The sequence below is a fragment of the Dioscorea cayenensis genome, chromosome 12, assembly GCF_009730915.1.
Source record: "Dioscorea cayenensis subsp. rotundata cultivar TDr96_F1 chromosome 12, TDr96_F1_v2_PseudoChromosome.rev07_lg8_w22 25.fasta, whole genome shotgun sequence".
Classification (NCBI taxonomy): domain Eukaryota; kingdom Viridiplantae; phylum Streptophyta; class Magnoliopsida; order Dioscoreales; family Dioscoreaceae; genus Dioscorea; species Dioscorea cayenensis.
Genome location: NC_052482.1, coordinates 17,964,614 through 17,988,655, shown reverse-complemented (window position 1 = coordinate 17,988,655; position 24,042 = coordinate 17,964,614). Strand labels below are relative to the sequence as shown.

The window sequence follows — 24,042 nt, the reverse complement described above, 5'->3', positions numbered from 1 at the left end:
TCCATCCGTTGCTCCAAACGTCGCTCCAATCGTTGCAACGCTTCGTCCACCTAAGGGGCTCTAGCCTCCTGATCACTGTCACGAAGGCCATCACCGTTGCCACCAGTTGACATCCTTGCTCTGATACCATCTAACGCAGTGGATACACAGTTCTAATTCAAAAATTCACAAGAAACAAGAAAATTCAATTCAATTAATCGATCCCTTTCTCAAAACCCTAAAACAATATTTATAGATCTAAACTAAGGACAAAATAGTAATTAAAACTAAAATAATTACAAATTGCTGGATAATAAACTAAGTAATTAATCTAAGATAATTACAAAAAACTAAAACGAAATCTACTTTGAATATTGAAATTTTAAATCCTAAAATCTTTAGCAACTATGCTGCGTCACCCGGTGATTTGCATAATGAATCGCTGAATCACTGGTTTTGGGGCCATGTTTGGGTATTTCAGGAGAGAAGAACGTTTAACCAAAAATAAAAAAAAAATCAAGAAACTCTATTTATTGAAGTCTCTCAGATCCAGATCTTCGTATCCGGATCCGTATCCGGTAGGGGTTTCTCGGGCAAGAAGTTAGGTCTTTACTTTTTACCCATTCATACATTACATACATATATGATACATGCATAAACATTCCATTCTTTTATTATTATTATTATTATTATTATTATTATTATTATTATTATTATTATTATTGTTGTTGTTGTTGTTGTTATTTATTTATTATTAATTTGTTTATTAGATTGTTATTTTTATTAATTAATTTATTTATTTTAAATTCTTATTCTATTAATTAATTTTCATGTATTAATATATGAAAGTGCATACCCATTATTTCATATATATATATATGAAATGCATACACTATATATATATATATATATATATATATATGCAATACATTTTTCTAAATGTTAGCAAAGGCTTTAAAAAACAATAGAAAAAATAAAATAAATAAATAAAAAAAGTGATCATCACGGCCAATACGGTTTATAACAATGTTAATGGTAATGTTAAAAATAATATTAATAAATATTTCTTATTTTTTTTTATTAATAATAACACTATATGATGGGTTGTTTTTAGATTTAAATTCAATTGATGATATACATTTGCTGGAATCAAATCCAACCTTAGGAAAATTCTTATTTATAGATATATATATATAGATATAATGAAAAATTTAATTGTTTAATTAATGTGAATTAAATGTAGAAATATTTTAAAAATAATGGTTAAATTTGTATGGGTGGTTATAGGATGAATTTTTCTGTTAAACAATATTGTATTAATAAGACTTCACGCTTGACAGCATGCGTCTATACATACTATTAAAGTAGATGTATAATCTATTCTGAGAGCGTTTCAAGGAACAATTTTAAAATTTTTTTATAACATTTAACTTTTTATTTAAAACGCTGGAATCTGAGATCCATCCGTTGCTCCAAACGTCGCTCCAATCGTTGCAACGCTTCGTCCCCCTAAGGGGCTCTAGCCTCCTGATCACTGTCATGAAGACCATCACCATCGCCAACAGTTGACATCCTCGCTCTGATACCATTTGACGCATTGGATACGCAGTTCTAATTCAAGAACTCACAAGAAACAAGAAAATTCAATTCAATTAACCGATCCCTTGCTCAAAACCCTAAAACAATATTTATAGATCTAAACTAAGGACAAAATAGTAAATAAAACTAAAATAATTACAAATTGCTGGATAATAAACTAACTAATTAATCTAAGATAATTACAAAAAACTAAACAAAAACTACTTTGAATATTTAAATTTTAAATCCTAAAATTTTTAGCTACTCTGCTGCGCCACCTGGTGATTTGAATGATGTATCGTTGAATCACTGGTTTTGGGGCCATGTTTGGGGATTTCAGGGGAGAAGAACATTTAACCATATAAAATCAAGAAACACTATTTATTGAAGTCTCTCAGATCGGGATCTTCGTATCCGGATCCACACCCGCTAGGGATTTCTTGGGCAAGAAGTTAGGTCTTTACTTTTTACCCATTCATACATACGTACATATATATGATACGTGCATAAACATTCAATTCTTTTTATTATTATTATTGTTGTTGTTTTTGTTGTTGTTGTTATTTTAATTTTAATTTTAATTTTTATCAATTTGTTATTTATTAATTAATTAATTTTTTTAATTATACAGTTGCACCCATTATTTCATGAATTATATATGAATATATATATATATATATGCAATACATTCTTGTTTTTTTAAAACGTTAGCAAAGGCTTTAAAAAGAAAGAGAAAAAATAAAATAAATAAAATAAATGATCATCATGACCAATACGGTTTATAACAATGTTAATGGTAATGTTAAAAATACAATTAATAATATTTCTTTTTTTTTTTATTAATAATAACACTATATGATAGGTTGTTATTGGATTTAAATTCAATTGATGATATACACTTGCTGGAATCAAATCCAACCATAGAAAAATTCTTATTTATAGAGATATATATAGATATAATGAAAAATTTAATTGTTTTAATTAATGTGAATTAAATATAGAAATATTTTAAAAATAATGGTTAAATTTGAATGGGTGGTTATAGGATGGTTTTTTTGTTAAACAATATTGTATTAATAAGACTTCAAGCTTGACAGCATGCGTCTATACATACTATTAAAGTAGATGTATAATCTATTCCGAGAGCGTTTCAAGGAACAAATTTAAATATTTTTTTTATAACATTTAACTTTTTATTTATATTATTTATAATATTAATAATTAAAAAACATTAATTACACATAATTATTTATGCAATAAATGTCCATAAGATCTTTGAAAATTCAAGGTATTCGAGAGCGTTTCAAAGAACAATTTTAAATTTTTTTTATAACATTTAAGTATTTATTTATATAACTTATAATATTAATAATTGAAAAACATTAATTACACCTAATTATTTATGCAATAAATATCCATAAGACCTTTGAAATAAGGTATACAATAGCTTTATGATAGGAGTTATTTAATTAGATTATTTTATATATGATATTGGCTCAAAACTCTTCATAAAATTTTAAAAGCACCGATGCGAAGCCGGGGAGAATGTCTAGTATGCATAAAGTTGAATGTAAAAGATCTGTATACCTCATTTATCATGTATTTATAAAACAAGAACAATTTCTAACTTGAAAAGAAAAGTTTTCCCTCCTTTCATAAATGTATGCTTGCTTTTGGCTGTATATTAAAATTAACTCTAATAGTTTTTTCCCCTGCTGTTTATAGCCTTACAACTTCGCAAACAAACTTGAGAGAGAGCATCCCATGGAAGGAGTAGGGAAGGATCAATTAGAACATTTTGATGAGCAATTGCAGCGTTTTGAGGGTGTTGTTAGCCAATTGGAATATATGATCAATGTATTTCTTGATGGGATAAAAAAACAACGAATGTAATAATTGTATTTGTGTGAACCAAAACATACATGAAGTGGTTGATTCACGATCATTTGAACCATCAGCATTGTTGGAGGTGGGAAATGCTGAACAAAAGCCAAAGAAAAGAAAAACAATGAGAGCGAAAGCATAGAGGGCTGAAATGAATAAACGGTTTTGCCGCAAATTGTAATTAGGATTTAGGAAGTATTTTTGTTTAGTTGTTATTATGCATATATATATATATATATATATATGTGAAATGAGTTTTATATTAATTAATGAAATTATTATAGTTTACTAAATATAACGTTGTTTTTATAATTTTAAAATTATTTCTATCCTTGCCATATATGACATTGAAAATAAAATTTAAAATGTTTATTGGAATTGACAATAAATTCTGTAAGATTAGTACTAATTATTTAATATTCTATTTTAGAATTAAATTGCAAATCACCATAATTAAGATAATTTTATTTTGAGTTAAGAATTATAATCATATTGCATGAAAAACACATAAAAAATTTACAATTGAAACAAAACTAAAGGGAGGTTAATTACCCCGATGCTTGGTTTAAAAATATTTTTAAAAAAATAATAAAAAAAACTAGGGAGAGGGGTTTGTACGCCCGATGTCAGGGTTATTATTTGAAATAAAAATGTATTATTTAATTATTTTTTTATTAATTATGATATAATAAATTATTATTGTCCACATATTTTTATTATTTTAAATATTTATTTTGAAATATAGTTTTTAAATATATTAGTTAATTATTTTATTATTTATATTTAAGATTTTATTTAATAAATATGTTTTAAAAAATACAAAATATCCGCTTTATCTTCTTCTTTTTATTAAAATTTTCATTTTATCCAAATTATTTAAATTTTAAAATTATCGCCAATTTATTTTTAATTTTTAAAATTACCCAAACTATCTAAATTTTATATTTGTTAGTGTCTAAATCAGGACAGAGTACAACAAACAAACCTATCAAATCATATCAAATAAATATAATATTGTAAACTATACAAATCATATTATATATAATATTTATTTGACTAATTTATATACATTTACATATCTATTACTTGTCACAACTTCCATTCTTCAATTGATCTAAATTCACATTTTTTTCAAAAAATAAAAATACTAAATTGATGAATATCAACAATAATTCAACCAATAAAAACAACTCAATTGAAAAATTTATAACAAAATTTATTCCATAATTGTATATTATTGCACTAAATAATTCTATAACTTTAATACCATAGCAAGTTCATTTTATAGAACACACGATTTGAAATATTTTTTTGTCTCTTTCTCATCATGTTATTCATCATTTATATAATTTTTTTTAAAAAAAATTATTTTTCATCACTTACTAATTTTAATTTTTTTTGTGTGTTTCTATTCCCCTATTTATTATGTCAAATAATCTCAACATAATCATTTGCATAATTTGCATATCCTCTTTGACAAAGAAGATATGGTGATTCATATCAAATCATATTCCAACTTAATTTGGACTCGATTCAATAAAATGGAATTCAACAACAAGAGATAGACAAGGAGATGCGGACCAACAATATAAAGATACTAGCTTTTAACAAGATTAGAGTGCATTTTTTTTCATTGGGATCCAATTTAGTCATTTTTTACAACCATCATATAATGAAAAACAAAAAGAAGTTAAGAAAAGATAACTTATCATCTCCATCACATTATGTTAAAAAAATCATCATAACTATTTTATTGATAAAAGATTAAAAATTAGAAGAATCCATCATTCATGAGAAATTTGAGAAAGATTTGCAAGTCAAAATTTTAACATAATTCTAACAGCTTCAACAATAAGATAAAATAAGTTTTTAAATCAATAAATATTGAGAAATTAGTTGAGTTCTGAAAATTTCATATGATTTTAGTCAAAAGTTTTTATAAAAACTAATACAAAAATAAATATTAAGTTCCTGACAATTATAGTTGATTGCCTACAATTTCATTATGATAACAGGATTACACTTCATCTGATGAAGGAGTTGCAACAAAACTGAATTGTGAGTGTCAGCAGCTTCAACACTCCTAGATCAATGAAATGTATGCGAAAAAAATTATATATCTGGAACACCAAGTTGAGAAATTGATTTTAATTTATGTCTTCAATTACTTTTTAGCCCAATTTAACTTATCTAACACTAAAAAAATGAATGATAAGGTTTTTCACCAATCCAAGCACCAAAAGAGCTTCCAAATTGTCTTTCCGACCACAATTTTGAAGAAAAATAATATACTCCTTCATGTCAATAAACCATAAATTATCAACTCGCATAAACTGTCTAACTTTGTGGCTTTTCGATACTACACAAAAACTTTACAACTGCAAATAAATATATATATAGAGATATATATAAATATATGTATTCATAATGCACAGAAACAACAATTAGCTTAATGCTATGAATAAACAATGACATTACCAGGCACATAACATTTTCAGATCATGAAGAGATTTAGAAGATGTTGAAGCAATATATGCAATGACTTCTTCGATAATATCTTGAGGAATAACTCCAAGAAAATTGTTACAAGATTTCTCTCCCATTCTAACATAATAAAAATAACAATCATTAAGAATTTGAGAAAGTAACTAGAAGACAAAGGAAAAACACAAACATTGAAGAAAAATACATAAAGAAAACAAAAAATTAAACCTAAATAATGAAAAAAAACATTGTAACAAACTAGGGAAGAAAAATTGCCATAATTCCAAACTCCCAACCTAAGTTGTTAGAAATGGATATATATATATATATATATATATAAACAAAAAAAATAACACAGAATAATTTATTGAGAGAATCAAAAATCAAAATCAAATCTTAGCAAAAGGGAAAAAATAAAGGGAAAAATACACTTACTAAATCCACCTCCTGATAGCGAACATCATAAAAAGAAAGATGTGCCTAAGGTTCCGGATAAAGATATCTGAAAAAACATTAATTCAAGTGCATGTCTGCACAAATCCAAACAATAACAATATGAATAATTTTGTTAATAATTCTGAAACAAAAACATGACCTTAAAAAAGAGAAAAGAAATGCAAAAAACATTACATCATTGCTACCTTAGCACTTGAACCATAAGTATAACAACTTTATCTTTAAATATATTTGTTTGAACTATATACTAAAGTTTTATAAAAACATATAGAGAATGAAACCTTAAAAAAAAGGAGATAGAGTGTTAGAGAGAAAGAGAGACATAGAAGGAAAAAGATATGATAATGATGACAGATAGAGCAGAGAGCACAATTAAGATAACATGGAATGATTATTTCACCATAGTTGATTAACAATGCTCTTTCTCTTATGTCATCTCCTCCATCTTTCATCATCTCTTCATCATACAATCACGTTTTATATACATGCATTTGTCAAATCAAAATTATATAATATACATACATATATATATATATATATATCTTAAAATTGGAATAAACAGTGACCCAAAATCACTATTCCTCAAGAGTGTGTCTTTGTTGCACATTTGATTGTCCCTTATTGGTTGAGTGTTTTGTCTTTTTAATGAGTTTGCTAAAACCAAAGCATCACAGTCTCCTCTATCATCAATACCTCTACTGGCCCATTTTAACATCCTTCCCAATTTCTCATTGTTAGTCAATGGGCTATTGAGAAGCCGACAACAATATAATATGAGGAACACCTGCGAGTGAGCATACCTGGGCATTATTTTGCATTCATTTATTCCGCTGGATCATTTTAGGTTTGACAAAGAAAGTAAAACCATTCTTCCCGATTCCCCATTGTTAGTCAACTAGCCAATGAAAATCCGACAACAATATAATGTTAGGAACACTGTCCAACACCTATTTCTCTACTCTTGTGGATCTGTGTACCATCAATTCGAGAGGGTTTTATCAATAATTATTTTTTTGTAACCCTTACCGTACCCCTTAATGGCGTCTGCTGCCTCCGCCCCCTACGCTCTCAAGCGTGCCACTGATCCCGTCGCTTGAATAATGTTCCCCTTCTACTTCATATGTAGCTGTGTCTAGCTGTCTCTAACTTTGCAACATAATTGCCAATAGATTTTTGCTTGGATTTTGTTTTCCCTTGCTACCAAAAAATCCAAATCATCATTTACATATTATGATAACATATCAATGTCCTAGGTGTTTTTTTTTTAAATATGGGCTGGCTTGCATGAGAGTATAATTAAGCCACAATTGTTGACCCTTCTCTGCTAGAATCGTAAATTTATATGAAATTCATTGAACTTTACAATATGTAAAGTAGATTTTGTGTGATTTATCTTTGACTTTTGCATCCTTATACAGGGAAGAAAAACATAAGATTTCTTTAAGACAAGTAATATAGAAATCTTCTGTGCAGCATTATAATTATATAACTATATATTAATCTTAACTAATAGTACTCCCTAACCTCTCCAATTGACATTTGGACTTTCAAGATTGATTAAATAAATCAAATGAAATTACTCAATAGCCCTTACGCTCTCATTTAAACCTTTCCAAATGAGATTTTGGATAAACTTTAAAGTATTTATATGTATGTATATTTGTATATATATATACAAACAAATATACATACATATAAATACTTTAAAGTTTATCCCCTTAAAGCCTTTACACTCCATTTGGTGCATGCTGATTGGTGGATTTTGAATTTTTTTTATTTGAACATTTTATTATGATAGATTGCATTGGAATGGATTGCTGAGTCTTGAAGGGATGGGAACCTAACTTTGTTTTTGTCTAACCTTTTAAAAAAATTTATTATGTTAAAATTGATTGATAAAATTTGAGCCTAACTCCTTGCCATTTGGAGCATGTTGATTGGTGTTTTTTTTTCCCAATTTTTTTAAAATTATTGTTATTATATTAAATACATAGAATAAAACTCCATGCAAAAACATGATGAATTTAGTTATTTTTTACAACCATCATATAATGACAAACAAAAAAGAATTTAAGAAAAGATAACTTATCATCTCCATCACATTATGTTAAAAAAATCATCATAACTATTTTATCGATAAAAGATTAAAAATTAGAAGAATCCATCATCCATGAGAAATTTGAGAAAGATTTGGAAGTCAAAATTTTAACATAATTCTAACAACTTCAACAATAAGAGAAAATAAGAGTTTAAATCAATAAATATTGACAAATTATTTGAGTATTAAAAATTTCATATGTTTTTTTTTGTCAAAAGTTTCTATGAAAACTAATACAAAAAAAAAATATTAAGTTCCTGACAATTATTGTTGATTGCCTGCAATTTCATTGTGATAATATGATTACATTTCATTTGATAAAGAAGTTGCAACAAAACTGAATTGGGAGTGTCAGCAGCTTCAACACTCCTAGATCAATGAAATGTATGCGAAAAGACAATGACATGAAAAACAACATTATGAACATATTTTCAACACTTAAATGAAAAACATCATGAAGAACATGTTAGCATATGTCCAAACTTATTTTTCAATAAATAAATAAATTACTAAACAAATAAATGAATGAAAACAATAAAATTTTAAACATTGCTTCAAAATTCCATTACAGATAAGATCCATTACAGAAGTTCTGAAAACAAATTAAATTCATATTTCCATCTACAAACTTGACTACAAAACTCTCTCAATAATCCATCTTCACCTAACCATTCATTACAAAGGATATCATCTACTTTTCGACCACACAAATGGGTCTCACACTCCCATCCCTCTTTTTCTATCCATTTACATCCTATACTCCATACAATATCTCTAAATAATTTTGATGTAGAATATCTACAATTATTTATCCTATAATTACAAGTTTTTTTGCTTTCAAATGGTTTTGAGGCATGATCAACTTTTCTAGTAGCAACCATGTTGAGCATTGTCATGCCAGAAGGATGTGTTTCCTGATTTTTGTACAAAATAATTCCCCTACATATCCAGCAAGTAAATGACCTTTAAAAATCTGCATTTGTTAGATATTGGATGCCTGAATCCATTTTCAACTTCATACAGTCGATCTGAAAAACAATGTAAAAAATATATTGTCAATATTAGTACTATAACTTATCTACCATGAAACAAAATGAATGATGAGTTTTGCACCAATCCAAGCACCAAACTAGCTTCCAAATTGTCTTGTTGGGCACAATTTTGAAGAACACTAATATACTCCTTCATGTCTAGATACCATAAATTATCAACCCGCATTAATTGCCCAACTTTCTGACTTTTTGATGCTACATAAAAACTCTTACAACTGCAAAAGATATATGTATATATATATACTCATAATTCAAAGAAGCAACTATGGCTTTTATGCTATGAGTAATTAATAAAATTACCAGCCATGTAATATTTTGAGATCATGAAGAGATCTAGAAGATGTTGAAGCAATAGATGCAATTAATTCTTCGATCAATTCTTGAGGGATGATGTCAATAAAAGACTTGCAATAATTCTCTCCCATACTAACAAAATGAAAAAATTATCATTAGTAATGTGAGAAAGAAAATTGAAGACAAACAAACATGAAAGCAAACAATGAAGGAAAATACATAGAGGAAAAAAAAATATAGGCCTAGATAAGGAAAGAAAAACGTTCTAACAAACTAGAGAATAATAATCACCACAAATGCAAACTCCCAAACAAAGTTGTGATAGATGAATGTGTGTGTATATATATAGAAAACAAAGAAAATAACACATAATAAATGTGTGTATATATATATACATAGACAAAGAAGAGAGAGAGAGAGATTGTGTGTTTTGTTTTTTTGTTTTTCTCTTCTTACTGCATGGTTTTTCAGACGCAACTTTTTATATTATTTGTTTGCATATGTCATTAGAGATATCAAGGATTTTGTTGTCAATTCTTTGTATAAGGAGGTAAGATTTGATTTTAATCTTCACAATTTGTCATCAAGTTATATATTTTTCTTTGAGCTTATTTGGCAAAAGACTTTTTGTAGCTATTAGAAAATTATATCATTTGTCATAGAATTTTGCTGTTATAGGGCATCTGTATTTGCCTCAATTTAACAGTTGATGGTCATTGTTTTTCAAATATAACTTTTTCTGTAATTTTTTAAATCTTTTGACAAAGATATTAAGAATTTTGTTCTCAATGCGTTGTCCAAGAAGATAAGATTTGCTAAAAAATGGGTATGGATATCAAGATTGACAACTAATCATTTAAGCATGGTATGAAATAGCTAGATTCATTTTTGGTATTTGAGCTTGACTTCTTTGTCTTTGCCCATTATATGTTATAACAAAATATATGTTGTTCATTGCTCCCATCCAATCAAGAAGACAATTCTGTGCAGATCTACACATTAAACATCAGGATCCAAAATTTAAGGGTTTGCTAGCTTATGGCAGGATTGGAATGTAATTTTTTTTTATCATCGGGATCCAAAATTCTAGGGTTTACTAGCTTTTGGCTTGATTGGTAAAAAAAATCTACTCTTCTTTTGGATTTTATCATAATTTTAACATTTTAAATTGTATTTTTTTTAAAAAATTATAAATGTATGTATGTATAACACCTGATAGAAATAGAGTACTCTTCCCACACAATCATCAGTCTCCTAGATCAAAACGTGGTAATACTCCTACAAAAAATACATATCATCAGCCTAATTTTCATACGGTTTCAAGATCCTCTTTTGCTCATCCTTCCTTATTATTATTCAATTGTCAACCAGTTTATTTTATTTATAGCAATAAAAAAAAACATATCATACTTGCAGCTTGAATTTATTTTTTTTTTATAATAATTTAATGCAATTTGCAGTGTCAATAAAGCAAAACAAAAGAAAGAGAATGAGTACATCCAAATTCAAGACAATTTATACTTTTTGTGGTAGCAACGTAGGAAAACAAAAGAGTTATCAAGATGATGTTATTGATCTTGGCAAAGAACTGGTTTAGCTTCTTACTTTTACTTAATTTTAATTTTTTTTTCATCACTCTCTCTTCCGTTCCATTGTTCTTTCTCTGTTATTGTTTTTATAATCATATAGCCTACTCATTTGTGTATGCTCAACTACAAACATATGAAATAACCTTACAAATCCCTTCAGGTGATAAAAAAACATTAATTTAGTATATGGAGGAGGCAATATTGGATTAATGGGCTTGATATCTCAAACTGTCTTTGATGGTGGAAGACAAGTTCTTGGGTACGGTTTATTTTTTTAAAAAAAAAATTTAAAATGCCATTTATTTGAAAAAAACTTTAGTTATTAACATTTTTTCTCTATATACTCAGTATCATTCCCAAAGCTCTAATGGAGAAAGAGGTATGACAAAAATTTATTGAATTTTATGACAAGCTATTCCAAGAAAAAAAAAAATCAAACCACAAATATCAATGGCTATTCAGTAATATATTGTTTTTTAAATTTGTCAGATAATTGGCATCACTATAGGAGAAGTAAAACCAGTGGCCGATATGCAAGAAAGAAAAGTAGAGATGACTAGCAATTCTAATGCTTTTATTGCTATGCCTGGTTCGTACACAGCCTATATTTCATATTTATTATATATTCACTAACATTGTTTTATTTTCGTATCATTGTGTTATCATTCATTATCCATCCTCTCACAAGCCATTATTTTTTCCTCTTGAAATACAAAAAAACTAATTAATCTCAATTAAAATTATTATGTAGGAGGTTATGGTACTCTTGAAGAACTTTTTGAAGTGATTACGTGGGCACAATTAGGCATACATAACAAGCCGGTAATTCAATGGCAATTATAGACATACATAATGGAAATTATGAACAAATTATGACAAACTTATTCATTGTTTTAGGTTGGATTATTGAATATTAATGGCTACTACAACTCATTGCTTTCTTTTCATTGACCAAGCTATAAAAGAAGGTTTCATCAACCCAAGTGCAAGACATATCACTGTCTGCGCTTCAAATGCAAAGCAGCTTATTGAGAATCTCGAAGTAAATTTTTACAAATGTTTTTGAAAATTTTTTCCAAAATATAAATGTGTTAATAGTTATTGCTAATGTGTGAAAAATTCCACTGAAATGACAAGACTACTACCCATGTCATAAACAAGTGTTATCAAAACTAAATTGGAACTATGAGCAACCAAAACACTCCCAAAAAAATGTAAGTTCAATTTAAATATGTGAAAATATCAAGTTAACTACAAATGCATCTTAGGCTAATCATGATTTATGAAAAAAATCACATATAACAATAATACTTGCATATCAATTAAAAAATACAAAACAAAATGCATAACTAATTAATTTACTCTGATTATCATGAAAAACAAATGTAACACTAAATGATCCATGCATTAGTAACTATAGCATCTTTTTTTAGTATAGCTTCCCAATTAACAACTTCACATTACTTAACGAAAAAATATGAACTAATACATTATTGTTTTTTTAAGGTTGATTCATCAAACAACAACGCCAAAAAACCTCTCAAATCCAATTCATCTCCCAAAAACCCACCATAAATTACTCTGATCGACCTCAACCTTTCCAGCTACCATGGATGACAATATTAAACACACAAGTGTTTCTGATGCACATCCATAATAAAAACCATGAATGAAATGAAGATATTTTATTTTGTACCCTTTTATGTTGCTATTTTGAATGAGCAATAAAAACTTGAACTTTTGCCTATATTTAATACATGAATAAATGCTTACAAAGTAGATGTTTTTTTCCCAAAAATTACTGCAACACTTCGAATGAACAACAATTATCATCAAATAAAATATTCATTACATTTAAAGTTTTTCCCCAAAAAAACAAACAATAAATATATATAAAGAACAAATAAATTGATAAAAGGGGGGAACAACATTATAAATAACCCTGTAGCGTCTAGCACAGGCCGACCACACTAGTATACATAAATTTGAAAAATATTTTAATTAAATTTAACTAGGCACATACATGAATAAAATTTGTATATTCTTTTTTGTCATTTTAACTGAATAAATTATTTTTGAATATTTTAATGAAACTATTTAAAAATTACCTAATTGAGTAGTTTTGCCAAACACTCAAACTATTCATTTTAAAGTTAAAAACTAGTTATAAGTCAAAAGTTAAAATAAATAATAAATAAATAACAATGCTAAGCACGGTTTTGTTTATAAATTGGGTTGATGTGTAGTTAATTGCGGGAGATAAATAGATTACAGTAGATGGTGTATACCATTAAGGGTGATAAAGATAATATTTTAGGTTAATTATTTTATCAAGTTATACAATTCATTATCTTTTTACCTAAATATTTTGTCCTCTGATTGTAATTTTTAAACTTAACTCATACAAAGAATGATTATTATTATTTTTAGCTTGTTCATGCCAAGCCTCATTATTTTGCATTGTAACATACTGACGTATGCCTCATATTCTAATATAAAATCATAAAATATTGAGAATCGTAGACTAGCTCACTGGTAACGATATGTGTTTGTGATTGAAACTTGTTCTTCCCTTCAAGGAGATCAATTTTTTATTTTGTTGCTTGTTGACTTTATTAAAAAAAATCATATAATATCCTTACATGAACTCCACCTGTCATATTTGATGTAAGATCATTTAATTAGTTCATCGTCTATCTAATCAAATTTGAGATAGGTGGGTCGGCAAACTATCCCAATAAATAAGATATTAATATTATTTTTAATGATTATAGGCTTTATCTCATCTCATTCATGTTTGACCTCTTCTTCTTCAGGTTATTTATGGTACTAAGACGGGTGACTTGGTCGTAATCACAAAACATTCGCATAAGCATGCATAACAAAACTTTAATAAATAAAAATAAAAAGTTTTTTTGTTCACTGCACTATTATTGGTATGATTTGACACCAAGTCAAAATGATGTGGCAACCTGTGTGATGTGGCAATATTGATGACATGGCAAAGAGTCTTGACTTGGAGGCAAATATCTTGAAGATTTTGGAGAAGTTATTTTTGGCAATATATTACAACTTGAAGACAAGATTATATCAAGACCATATTTAGAGAGATTTGATTAGAGACTAAATATGGATGGAGCTTAATTGAAGAAATACCTATCAATCATATGATTGAAGACTATTGATGATATGATTTGAAAAAACCTTAATGAGGATGATTGAAGACTATTAAGGGCAAGATTTGAAGACATGCCTATTGTTAGCATGATTGAAATGATTGATTGAAGATCTTTCTTGGGAAGATTTGAAGACTAAACTTGGGTGAATTGAAGATCAAGTTTAGCAAGTTTCGTGAAGACGCACAATGAGGTGCTTCACTTGCGAAGGGGCTGCGTGATGAGGAACTGAGGATGTAGCCTAGTTGCCGGCAGTCGAGATCGGGAGATTTGGCTGCACCGACTTGGACTAAGCATGACCGGGAGATTGATGGGTTTTGAGGCCGTTTGCAATGTAGCCAGAACTCAGTCAAGTTAGCAGTCGGGGCCATGTTGCAATTCATATTACAATAAGAGTTGCAACAGCTAATTTTGGAAGGTTTTTAAATTAGTAGCCGTGGAGATTCTAAAAGAGGTATGTGCTATATTTGGGACATTGAGGAATCTATATAAGCTACCTTGCTCTGAGATTGGGTGTATCACTTGTGGAGGAGAGTGTGTGAGCACTAGACAATTTAGAGAGGGTAGCGATCTTTATTGTTGAGAGTGTGAGTGACAAATGTTTGTACTCATCTATTTTTACTTCTTTTAGTGGATAGTTTATCTCCTGGCTTGGCCCCCCAGATGTAGGCGAGTGTACGCCGAACTGGGTTACCAATCTTGTGTGTCTCCTTCTTGTTTGGTTTGTATAAATTTTTTTATGAGTGTTTTGGTGTCCTCTAAACCACAAACTACATCGGAAGAACTAACAAGTTTTCAATGGTAACACCAAGCATATCATTATTATTGTTGATTATTAAAATAATAAAATTTAAAAGATTAAAAACAAATAACAAAATAATTTATGAATTAGAAATTTCTGAATACAAATAATTGCCCGTGAGAAGGAAAGATGTAGTACAAAGCCATTTAATTTAACCATTAATATGGAAATCATGTCATTTGCAAGAAGTATTTGTAAAAATATTGTAAAAAAGCAATTTATCTTATTCATTCATAGACCACACTCTGGTTTTCCATGCTTCTCATTCTCTAGCAGTGACATTGATGTTGTGGCCAAAGGGACGACACAAAAATAATTGGATATGTAATTATTAAAATAATTGTTGGAGACTCAAATGATGGATATGCAAGCATGATAACTTATATGCTGTTCTATATCTCCATGAATCTAGGAACTTTTGCTTGCATTGTATCATTTGGTCTACGTACCGGAACTGATAACATTCGAAATTATGCAAGATTATCCTTTGCTTGCATTATATCACTAGGTCTTCCTCCACTAGCAGGTTTTTTCGGAAAACTCCATCTATTCTGGTGTGGATGGCAGGCGGGCCTATATTTCTTGGTTTCAATAGGACTCCTTACGAGCGTTGTTTCTATCTACTATTATCTAAAAATAATCAAGTTATTAATGACTGGGCGAAACCAAGAAATAACCCCTCACGTGCGAAATTATAGAAGATCTCCTTTAAGATCAAACAATTCCATCGAATTGAGTATGACTGTATGTGTGATAGCATCTACTATACCGGGAATATCAATGAACCCAATTCTTGCAATTGCTCAGGATACCCTCTTTTAGCTTCTAGGTCTATTTCTTAGTTCAAGATCCCTCTTTCTTACTAACTGGAATAAAAGAATTAATAGATCTGTTCCGCCCAAAATGGGAAGGGGCTGGGGTTATGAACTTATAATCATGGAATCGACTCGATCATCAGATTATAAGTTCATTCCATACCGGACCAGACCGGAATAGGGTTATGTATATTCTTATTATATCTTATTCATTCATAGACCACACTCTGGTTTTCCATGCTTCTCACTAGGGTCTAGATCTAATTTGGATAGGGGATTTGATTTATTAAAAATATATTAAAAAAATAAAATTTAATTATATTCTAATATTTTAAAAATTCACATAATAAAGATAGATGAAAAAATAAACGACAGTTAGGAGTGGGACTCAATTAGTTTCATTTTAATTATATAGAGATTTTTTCAGAACAAATTAAAATAGAATGACTAAGACAGATTGAATATAATAGAGGAGCTAAATAGGATATTCTATCTTTTTATCTAATATGATATATATACAGTGTCTATCGCAAAATTTACTCGCCAAACATGCAAGTAATAATTTTTATTTTTATTTTTATTTTTGCGCTTGAAAACTTTCTTAAACTATCAAACTAAAAAAAAAAAATCAAGTAAAATAAAAATTGGGGAAAAGAAAAATAAAATCAGTGCATGACAATTTATTGACTAAAATACCCTCATACCAAGAAAGCGACTTGAGTGGTTCCCAGGGACAAAGCAGTAAAAAAGGTGAAGATGAAGGAATTCTAAACAAAGAGGCAGGCTTGAGATGAAGGACAAAGATAAAAGCCGAGTTGGAGTTCTAAGCTCTCACTTGATCCCCATGGCTTCCTCAGAGAAGGACGCCGCCCTCGCCGCCGCCGCCTCCCCCGCTGCCGCCGACACCCCGACCATGTCAGGCACCTCCTTCTCTTTCTATTCATGTCTCTTTTGGTGCTTCTTCATTGGATGATTTGTTTGTTTGGTTGCTCTTGATTTGCTTGTAATTTTTAGGGTTTTTAGTAGTTTATGTGATTATTTGCTTCTTTGAATGTTTCTTGTGGTTACAGTGTGATCAAAGTTGTCAAATTTGTTTTTTTTTTTTGAAGATTGGAGGAAATGGTTTAGGGTTTAGTTGTTGTTTGGTTTTTGATGGATTCTTTAATCTTGTTTTTTTAATGCAGATTTGACAAGATTATAAATAAGGAAATTCCTTCCACTGTGGTTTATGAGGATGACAAGGTATAGTGTATTTTTTTCATTTAAATGGAATGTTGGTTTGTGTTTAATGCTTTTGGGTTCTTTATCAATTTAGTTGATATAAAATGGTTGAGAATGCAGTTTTTCTTATTTGTATGGATTGCATGTTCTTACTCTTAATGCAGCTTTGCTAAAAGGGAATTCTTTTGTGGCCTGGTGAACTTATGGATGAAGTGGAATACCATTTTTCTTTTCTTTTAATGTTTTTCTGGCTGATAATAATAATAATTATTATTTTTAAATCATGGAAGCAAGTGTAAAAGGAGCCCATCAATTTCAATAATATAAATTCACATATATAATAGTTGGTTGAGGAAATTTTATGATTCATCATGTGAATGTGCTTTACATTGCCACAAATACCATAAGTTTTGTCATATAATGTTCAAAAACACAAATTTTGTTAAATTTTATTTTTATTGGCCTAGGAAATGTTCTTTTTGTAGGTACATAATTTAGTTGGAAATTCTCTCTAGGCATGAACTTAAGATTTTGACTAATTTTCTCTTTAACTTCATATGGCATACCTTCACCCGTTTGTGTTGCCCTACCAGCACCTATGCCGCACAGAAACCAATTTGGTTTGCAAGATTTCTGAAAAGTTCATATATCATCTTGTTTATATGTTTTCTTCTCACTGGTTTGTTTTCCTGCTCTAACACTTACAATATCAGGCTCACCATATGATTAAGTGTTGATGCACTCAATTAGTTTGCTTTTCATTCAAGGGTTGAAGATGAATTAAATTTTGAAGCTATAACCTATCGTGTATGTCCAGCAATATGTTCAGTGATACTATGAACATGACATTGTTTCTGCCTATTTCTTTTTGAAACAACTCAGACAAATTAGTTTGGCTGGTTAGCTCTGCCGTCATAGAATTGTTTAATCTTCAACATATTGTTTGTCATTGATGATTTTTTGTGGTTTAAATAATTGTCCCTAACTTAACCTTCTTTGTAGCTTAGTCATTGGATTTAGAGATCCTGAATAGTATTTTTTGTATTATGTTGTTTTTATTTATTTGTTTATTTATTGTGGCAAAGGCTTTCATCTTGTTCATAAATCTTGATTATTTAATAAATCAAATTGATTACGGGCTCTAACTTTTTATCATATCTTCTGTTTGGTAGGTTCTTGCATTTAGAGACATAGAGCCTCAAGCTCCGACACATATCTTAATCATCCCTAAGGTTAAGGATGGATTGAGTGGGCTCTCAAAGGTATATGTTTTGTTTTTTATTGTTTAATGAATTATTATATTTCTTATTTCTTTAAACTTATAGTCTGAGGGTAAGTAGCACAAAGGTATCTCCATGGGCTACTATAATGTTTATCCTTCCATAGTCACTTTGTATTCCCATGTTTTCAAAGTTTTTAGTCAGGAAGAGGTTGTGCATCATTTGTTCTCCAGCCTTCATTTTTTTTCCTTGGCTGGCTATACCAGTTTTCTTTTCCTTTGAGTTTGATCCGACAGAGCAATTTGATTTGACATAATATCATATCATCCTGCGTTATGAGTGTTTGTAGGCAGAGGAGAGGCACATTGAAATACTCGGCTATCTCCTGTACATAGCTAAGGTTGTTGCTAAGCAGGAAGGGCTTGATGATGGGTTTAGAATTGTGATCAATGATGGGCCAAACGGATGTATGTTTTATTTTCATCTCTTCTGATTTTTGATGGGTTGTTCAAGCAGTTTGCTGATCATTGTGTTTTACAGGTCAATCGGTTTATCATCTTCACATTCATCTTATTGGTGGGCGACAGATGAACTGGCCCCCAGGCTAATATGAATCTTCTGGCTGTTATCTTGAGTGGTAAGATTCATCCAAAGATCTCTTTAAATAAATTGGACTGATGCAATCAGATTGTGACTGCATAAGAATTAAACCTCTATTTAAGGGATGTACTTCTGATCCTTGAATTTCAGCTTTTCATTGTGTTTGTTACTTTGTTGTACTTAGTTTGAAGTGACCCCTTTATTGCTTGCTGGTGGACATATTTGGTTGAAGTTTAACTGGTAAGTTATCATATGATTGGTAACTATTCTTATTTCCAGTTTGTTATTAATGGATGGCCAAGTTGGTTTGCTATGTTATATTTGCAATATATGAATTGCTGATTGTTTATCAGTGAGAATTTGGATCTCATGGAAACAAAATCTTTGAATCATTTCCGATCAGTTAATTTGGTACTGTTCTTTAAAGTTACTTAAACTGAGGTTTTTAGAAATAATTGGCAATTCATTGTTCTTCCTTTTTATATATACTCATAGATGACCATTTCTCCCCCTTTTCTCTGTTTTGTTTGTCATCTTGTAATCACACACAACTTATTCCATATTTAACTTTAATTTGAGTATTTGCTATATATGTTCTATTGTTCATCAAGAAAGCATTTCAGTTTTCAGACATCAATGAATGTGTCAAGAAGACAGTTATGAACTAAATCTACTGATACCTCTCTCTTTTTCATTTGTTTTTCATGCTTCGGGATTTGCAGGCATCGGTTATTGATTTGGTTTGACAGTTAAATAAGACATGCATGTATATCTAAATTATAATTGGCCTGCATTTCTATATATTTTCTTTTCTTGCGTTGCTTGTTTAGGTATTCTTTTCAAGAAGGTTTATGCTTAAGATCCAAGAAAGAAATTTCACCTTTTTTTAGCTGTTATTTTTTCTCTTCACAAAGATGTCTGACAGGGATCTTCAAATGATTTTATTCAGAGCATCACATATAATGTATGATGTTGCCATGCATTAAAGAATAAAATCAAAACAAGAAACAGTTCAATGTGGATGTTTGGTTTTAGGCATGTGAGGACTCAGTTAGGCATCAAATTGCTCTATTTTCATGTTAATGCACTTGACTCAGGCATTTTGGAATTACACATATGCACCCCCAATAAGATCTTGAAATTACTCATGTATCCTCCTAAAGATTAAGATTTATATATATGTATATATAAGCCAACAATTTATTATCATCTAATAATAAATGAACATGCATGATATAAACCAACCTGTAGTAAACCCTAACACCCTCTTCTCTGTATTAAACCCTAACTCCCCTTTTTCTCTCCTTTCATTTGTTTTCACTTTCTTTCTTTTACGCTTTTTGTTTATCTGTCTACGTCTAGTGACATCTGCAATATTTTCCCAATGTTTCTTTATATGTATATATATATATATATATATATAAACATCCGCAGAATTGATGCATGCTGGCTTTTCAGCTGTGCCAAATTATTTTTTACAGTATTATCAACAGCTGTATAGTAAAAAGTAGGACATACAATTATGTGATTTGAAATGTCCATTCATAATTATCACAGTAATTGAGCCGTTCAGCCATGGTAAACTTAATTTTTACTAACCCATGAAAATTAATAAAAAATAAATTCATTTGTTTCTTCAATAGTTTTGTAACAACACATCTTTACAGTGTTTGTAAACAGTATGTTATGAGTAGTATTGCAATAGTTTAGTCAATCAGAGCAGTTAAATTTGATTTTCAGAAAAATTAATAAAAATCAAAATATTCTTTTTCATCAACAGTTCCTATAATAGTATATATTTACATTGCTAATAAATTGTGTGAGTTACAGCGTTATAAATACTATTAAATTACATCAATAGTGAACATAAATATTGTTTAAAGTATAGTTTATGTACCCCTGTTTAACAGTTTTTGTAACAGTGAGTTTTAATGGTGCTGGCAAATAGTATGGGCTACAGTGTAATAAAAATAGTGTTAAAAAGATTACAGTTTCATCAACAGTGATCATTTTGAGATACTGTTTATGTACATGTTTCTCTCCATCACTGTCTTTACCAGTCTGCAGTTGACGTACATATATCAGTACAGATCTATAATATTGGTAAACAGTGTTAACTACAGTGCTATAAATTGTATGAAACTGAATATACAGTATTATCAACAATGAATATGAGCATTTGAGTTACTATATACGTTTCTCTCTCTCTCTCTCTCTCTCAATATCTTTTTCAGGCTGCAGTTAATGTATAGCTTTTATATATATATATATATATATATAAAATCTATGGATGTCCATTATCAGGTTGGATTGAAATCTAATGGTTAATATTGATGAATAATAATTACCATTGTTTAAAACAGTATAATAAACAGTGATACTGTTCATCAATATCAGTCATTAGATCATATAATCCAATAGCTTATAATTGGATGTTCATAAATAAGAAATCTATTTACGTCTATTTTGGATGTAAATTCATAGATATATAAACTAATAATATATGAATTCCCATTTTCTAGGGCACATTTTTTTCAACAGAGAAATTAATAATATACAAATCAAAACTTTTCATTTTTTTTATTTTATTTTTTTACACTAAGTGATAAACATAGTTATTTAAAGTTTAAATTAGAGAATGATTCAAAAAAATTATTTAAATTGAAAAAAAATGTACAATTTGAATGAGAAAATAAGCACAAGATAAGAAAATCACAAAATAGAAAAACTACCAAGTCAAGAAAAACAACCCTACAAAAATTGAATAACATGGAAGCATGTTTGATATTTTGGGTTTTTTTTTATCCTTACGTGTTTTTTATTAACTTAGGTGAGATTGGTGTTCATTTAATTATATATATATATATATATATAAACACTCATGGGAGAGATTTAGGTTTTAGAGTACTCTTACTGCATCATCTTGGAAAACCAATGAATAAAAAATAAAATAAAGTGATTACTATTTGATATGCACCCTAGGAAGGTGGCTTAACCAGCTAAGCTTAAGAACAAATTAGCATAAAAATGGTGGTTAATTAGACTGGTCTATGGCTAATAACTGTTTGACATCTGGTTGTGTGTCACTTGTTCTTGAATCTTGATCACATGAGTCATGACCACTCTTTGCAAGGCCATTAGTCAAAGTAGCATCACATGATCAAACCATTCTCAATCTTCAGCACATAATATCATCTATTTGTCTTCTTTTGGGTTCCTTTCTTTTTTCTAATATGAAATCTTGCAAATTTTAGATTCATTTGTTTGGTTTACCAAAATACCCTTGTAAATTTTTATTTTTCTTTTGACAAGACAATATATGAAAAAATTGGAAGAAAAAAAAAATTGCAACACTTGCTTAGTGCAGTCAGTACAGTAGAGTACTGTTGATTAAGTTCAAGTGTGAATTTCTGTGAGAGGAGTCGTATTTTTCATCCCTCTAAAATTACATAACAAAGAGATTTATCATTATGAGGTTTGATTCCTAATAATATTATTTTGAGCACATGTGATAAACCATTATTGTCTAGTGTATTAACTTGCCTTATATTATAAATTTTTAAAGGTCGTTAAATCATTGAAACTAATGCATTTTCATACTTATATGTTCTTTTGTAATAATAATAATAATAATAATAATAATAATAATAATAAATATAAAATTATTATTATTATTATTAAGTTTACAGCAAAAACAATCTTTTTAAAAAATAATTCAATGTATCACACGGAACTAAAATATTGTTCATTTTTAGCCACCATAGAACCGTGTTTATGGGATCATTTCTCATTTTTTTTAATGAGTAAATTTCAATAAACCGAAGAGAAAAATGACTTGAATGCCCCTATAAAAGTAGGCTGTTGCTAATAAATCCTTGTAAAAGTCATGTTTGCCTGCATTCCCCATAATACACTAAAAAATTATATTAAAAAAAACACATTTGGTCTTTCTATAAATTTTCTTAAGTTGATTTTTGGTCAAACACGTATACAAAGCAAATATAATTTTTTACAAAGACATAAGAACCCTTCTCATAACTAAGAAACAATGCTGACTCAGCACATGTTACACCTTTTCTTTTTCTTTTTTAAAATCAACAAATCTTTTCTAATGAACAGCTAATGACAGAGTTGCATGCAAATATGCAACTCAAGCAAAACTTGTTCTAATTCTTTCAGTTATATTTCTTCTTTATTTTTTTCTCTCACACTGATAATTTTTTTTTTTAAATCACTGAGAATGAACACATGCTTTGATGCAATAACAACCTTTCTCTCAATCCTCTCTTCCATTCCTCATCAACCATGTGCTTCTTTCACTTGCACATATATATATATATATATCTTCTCAGTGTGTGCTTCAGTGCATCATGTGCTATAGTCTGAAAATAAACACACACTCTCCCTTTGAAAAGGACATTAGTCCTTGTGATGAGTCAAAGAGATCCATAGTTTTATAAATATACATATTATATATACAGTTTGGTTCTATGATTTCACTGATTAAACACAAGACAATGGAGAAGAAGAGCATGAGAAAAGCTTTGGCCATTATTATCTCTTTGATTCTTCTACACTTGCATGCATGCTCTGCTTCACATTCTTTGACTGTTGAGAGAACTTCTTTAGTTGTTGTGAGAAGAACTCAACCAATTAGAAGGTTGATGATGCAATTTATGGCTTCAAGCTCTGTTGATTTTCAAAGATCTAAAGCTAAAGCCATGCTGTCAGGGAAGTTGGCAAAGGAGAGCTTGAGAAACGTCCCTGCAAGCAAGTCCAATCCAATCCAAAATT

General features: G+C 29.1%; 1 protein-coding gene and 1 pseudogene across 1 annotated transcript; both read left to right on the top strand.

The window, feature by feature from the left end:
- The first annotated feature begins 11,272 nt into the window (after window positions 1-11,272).
- LOC120273242 lies at window positions 11,273-15,900 on the top strand (annotated as a pseudogene).
- A 1,072-nt stretch (window positions 15,901-16,972) lies between these two features.
- On the top strand, window positions 16,973-19,566 carry LOC120274159 (14 kDa zinc-binding protein). Its single transcript, XM_039280921.1, has 5 exons — window positions 16,973-17,122; window positions 17,392-17,449; window positions 18,601-18,690; window positions 18,998-19,115; window positions 19,189-19,566. The coding sequence occupies exons 1-5, from the start codon at window positions 16,998-17,000 to the stop codon at window positions 19,254-19,256; spliced, it is 459 nt and encodes a 152-aa protein (XP_039136855.1). The 5' UTR covers window positions 16,973-16,997; the 3' UTR covers window positions 19,257-19,566.
- The last annotated feature ends 4,476 nt before the right edge of the window (window positions 19,567-24,042 follow it).

Bases quoted from the DNA above. Each gene is read 5' to 3' on its own strand.
- LOC120274159 (XM_039280921.1), top strand. From the start codon at position 16,998: ATGAAGGACAAAGATAAAAGCCGAGTTGGAGTTCTAAGCTCTCACTTG. The intron at 17,450-18,600 runs GTATAGTGTATT...TCTGTTTGGTAG, and splicing joins TGGTTTATGAGGATGACAAG to GTTCTTGCATTTAGAGACAT. The intron at 18,691-18,997 runs GTATATGTTTTG...GAGTGTTTGTAG, and splicing joins GATTGAGTGGGCTCTCAAAG to GCAGAGGAGAGGCACATTGA.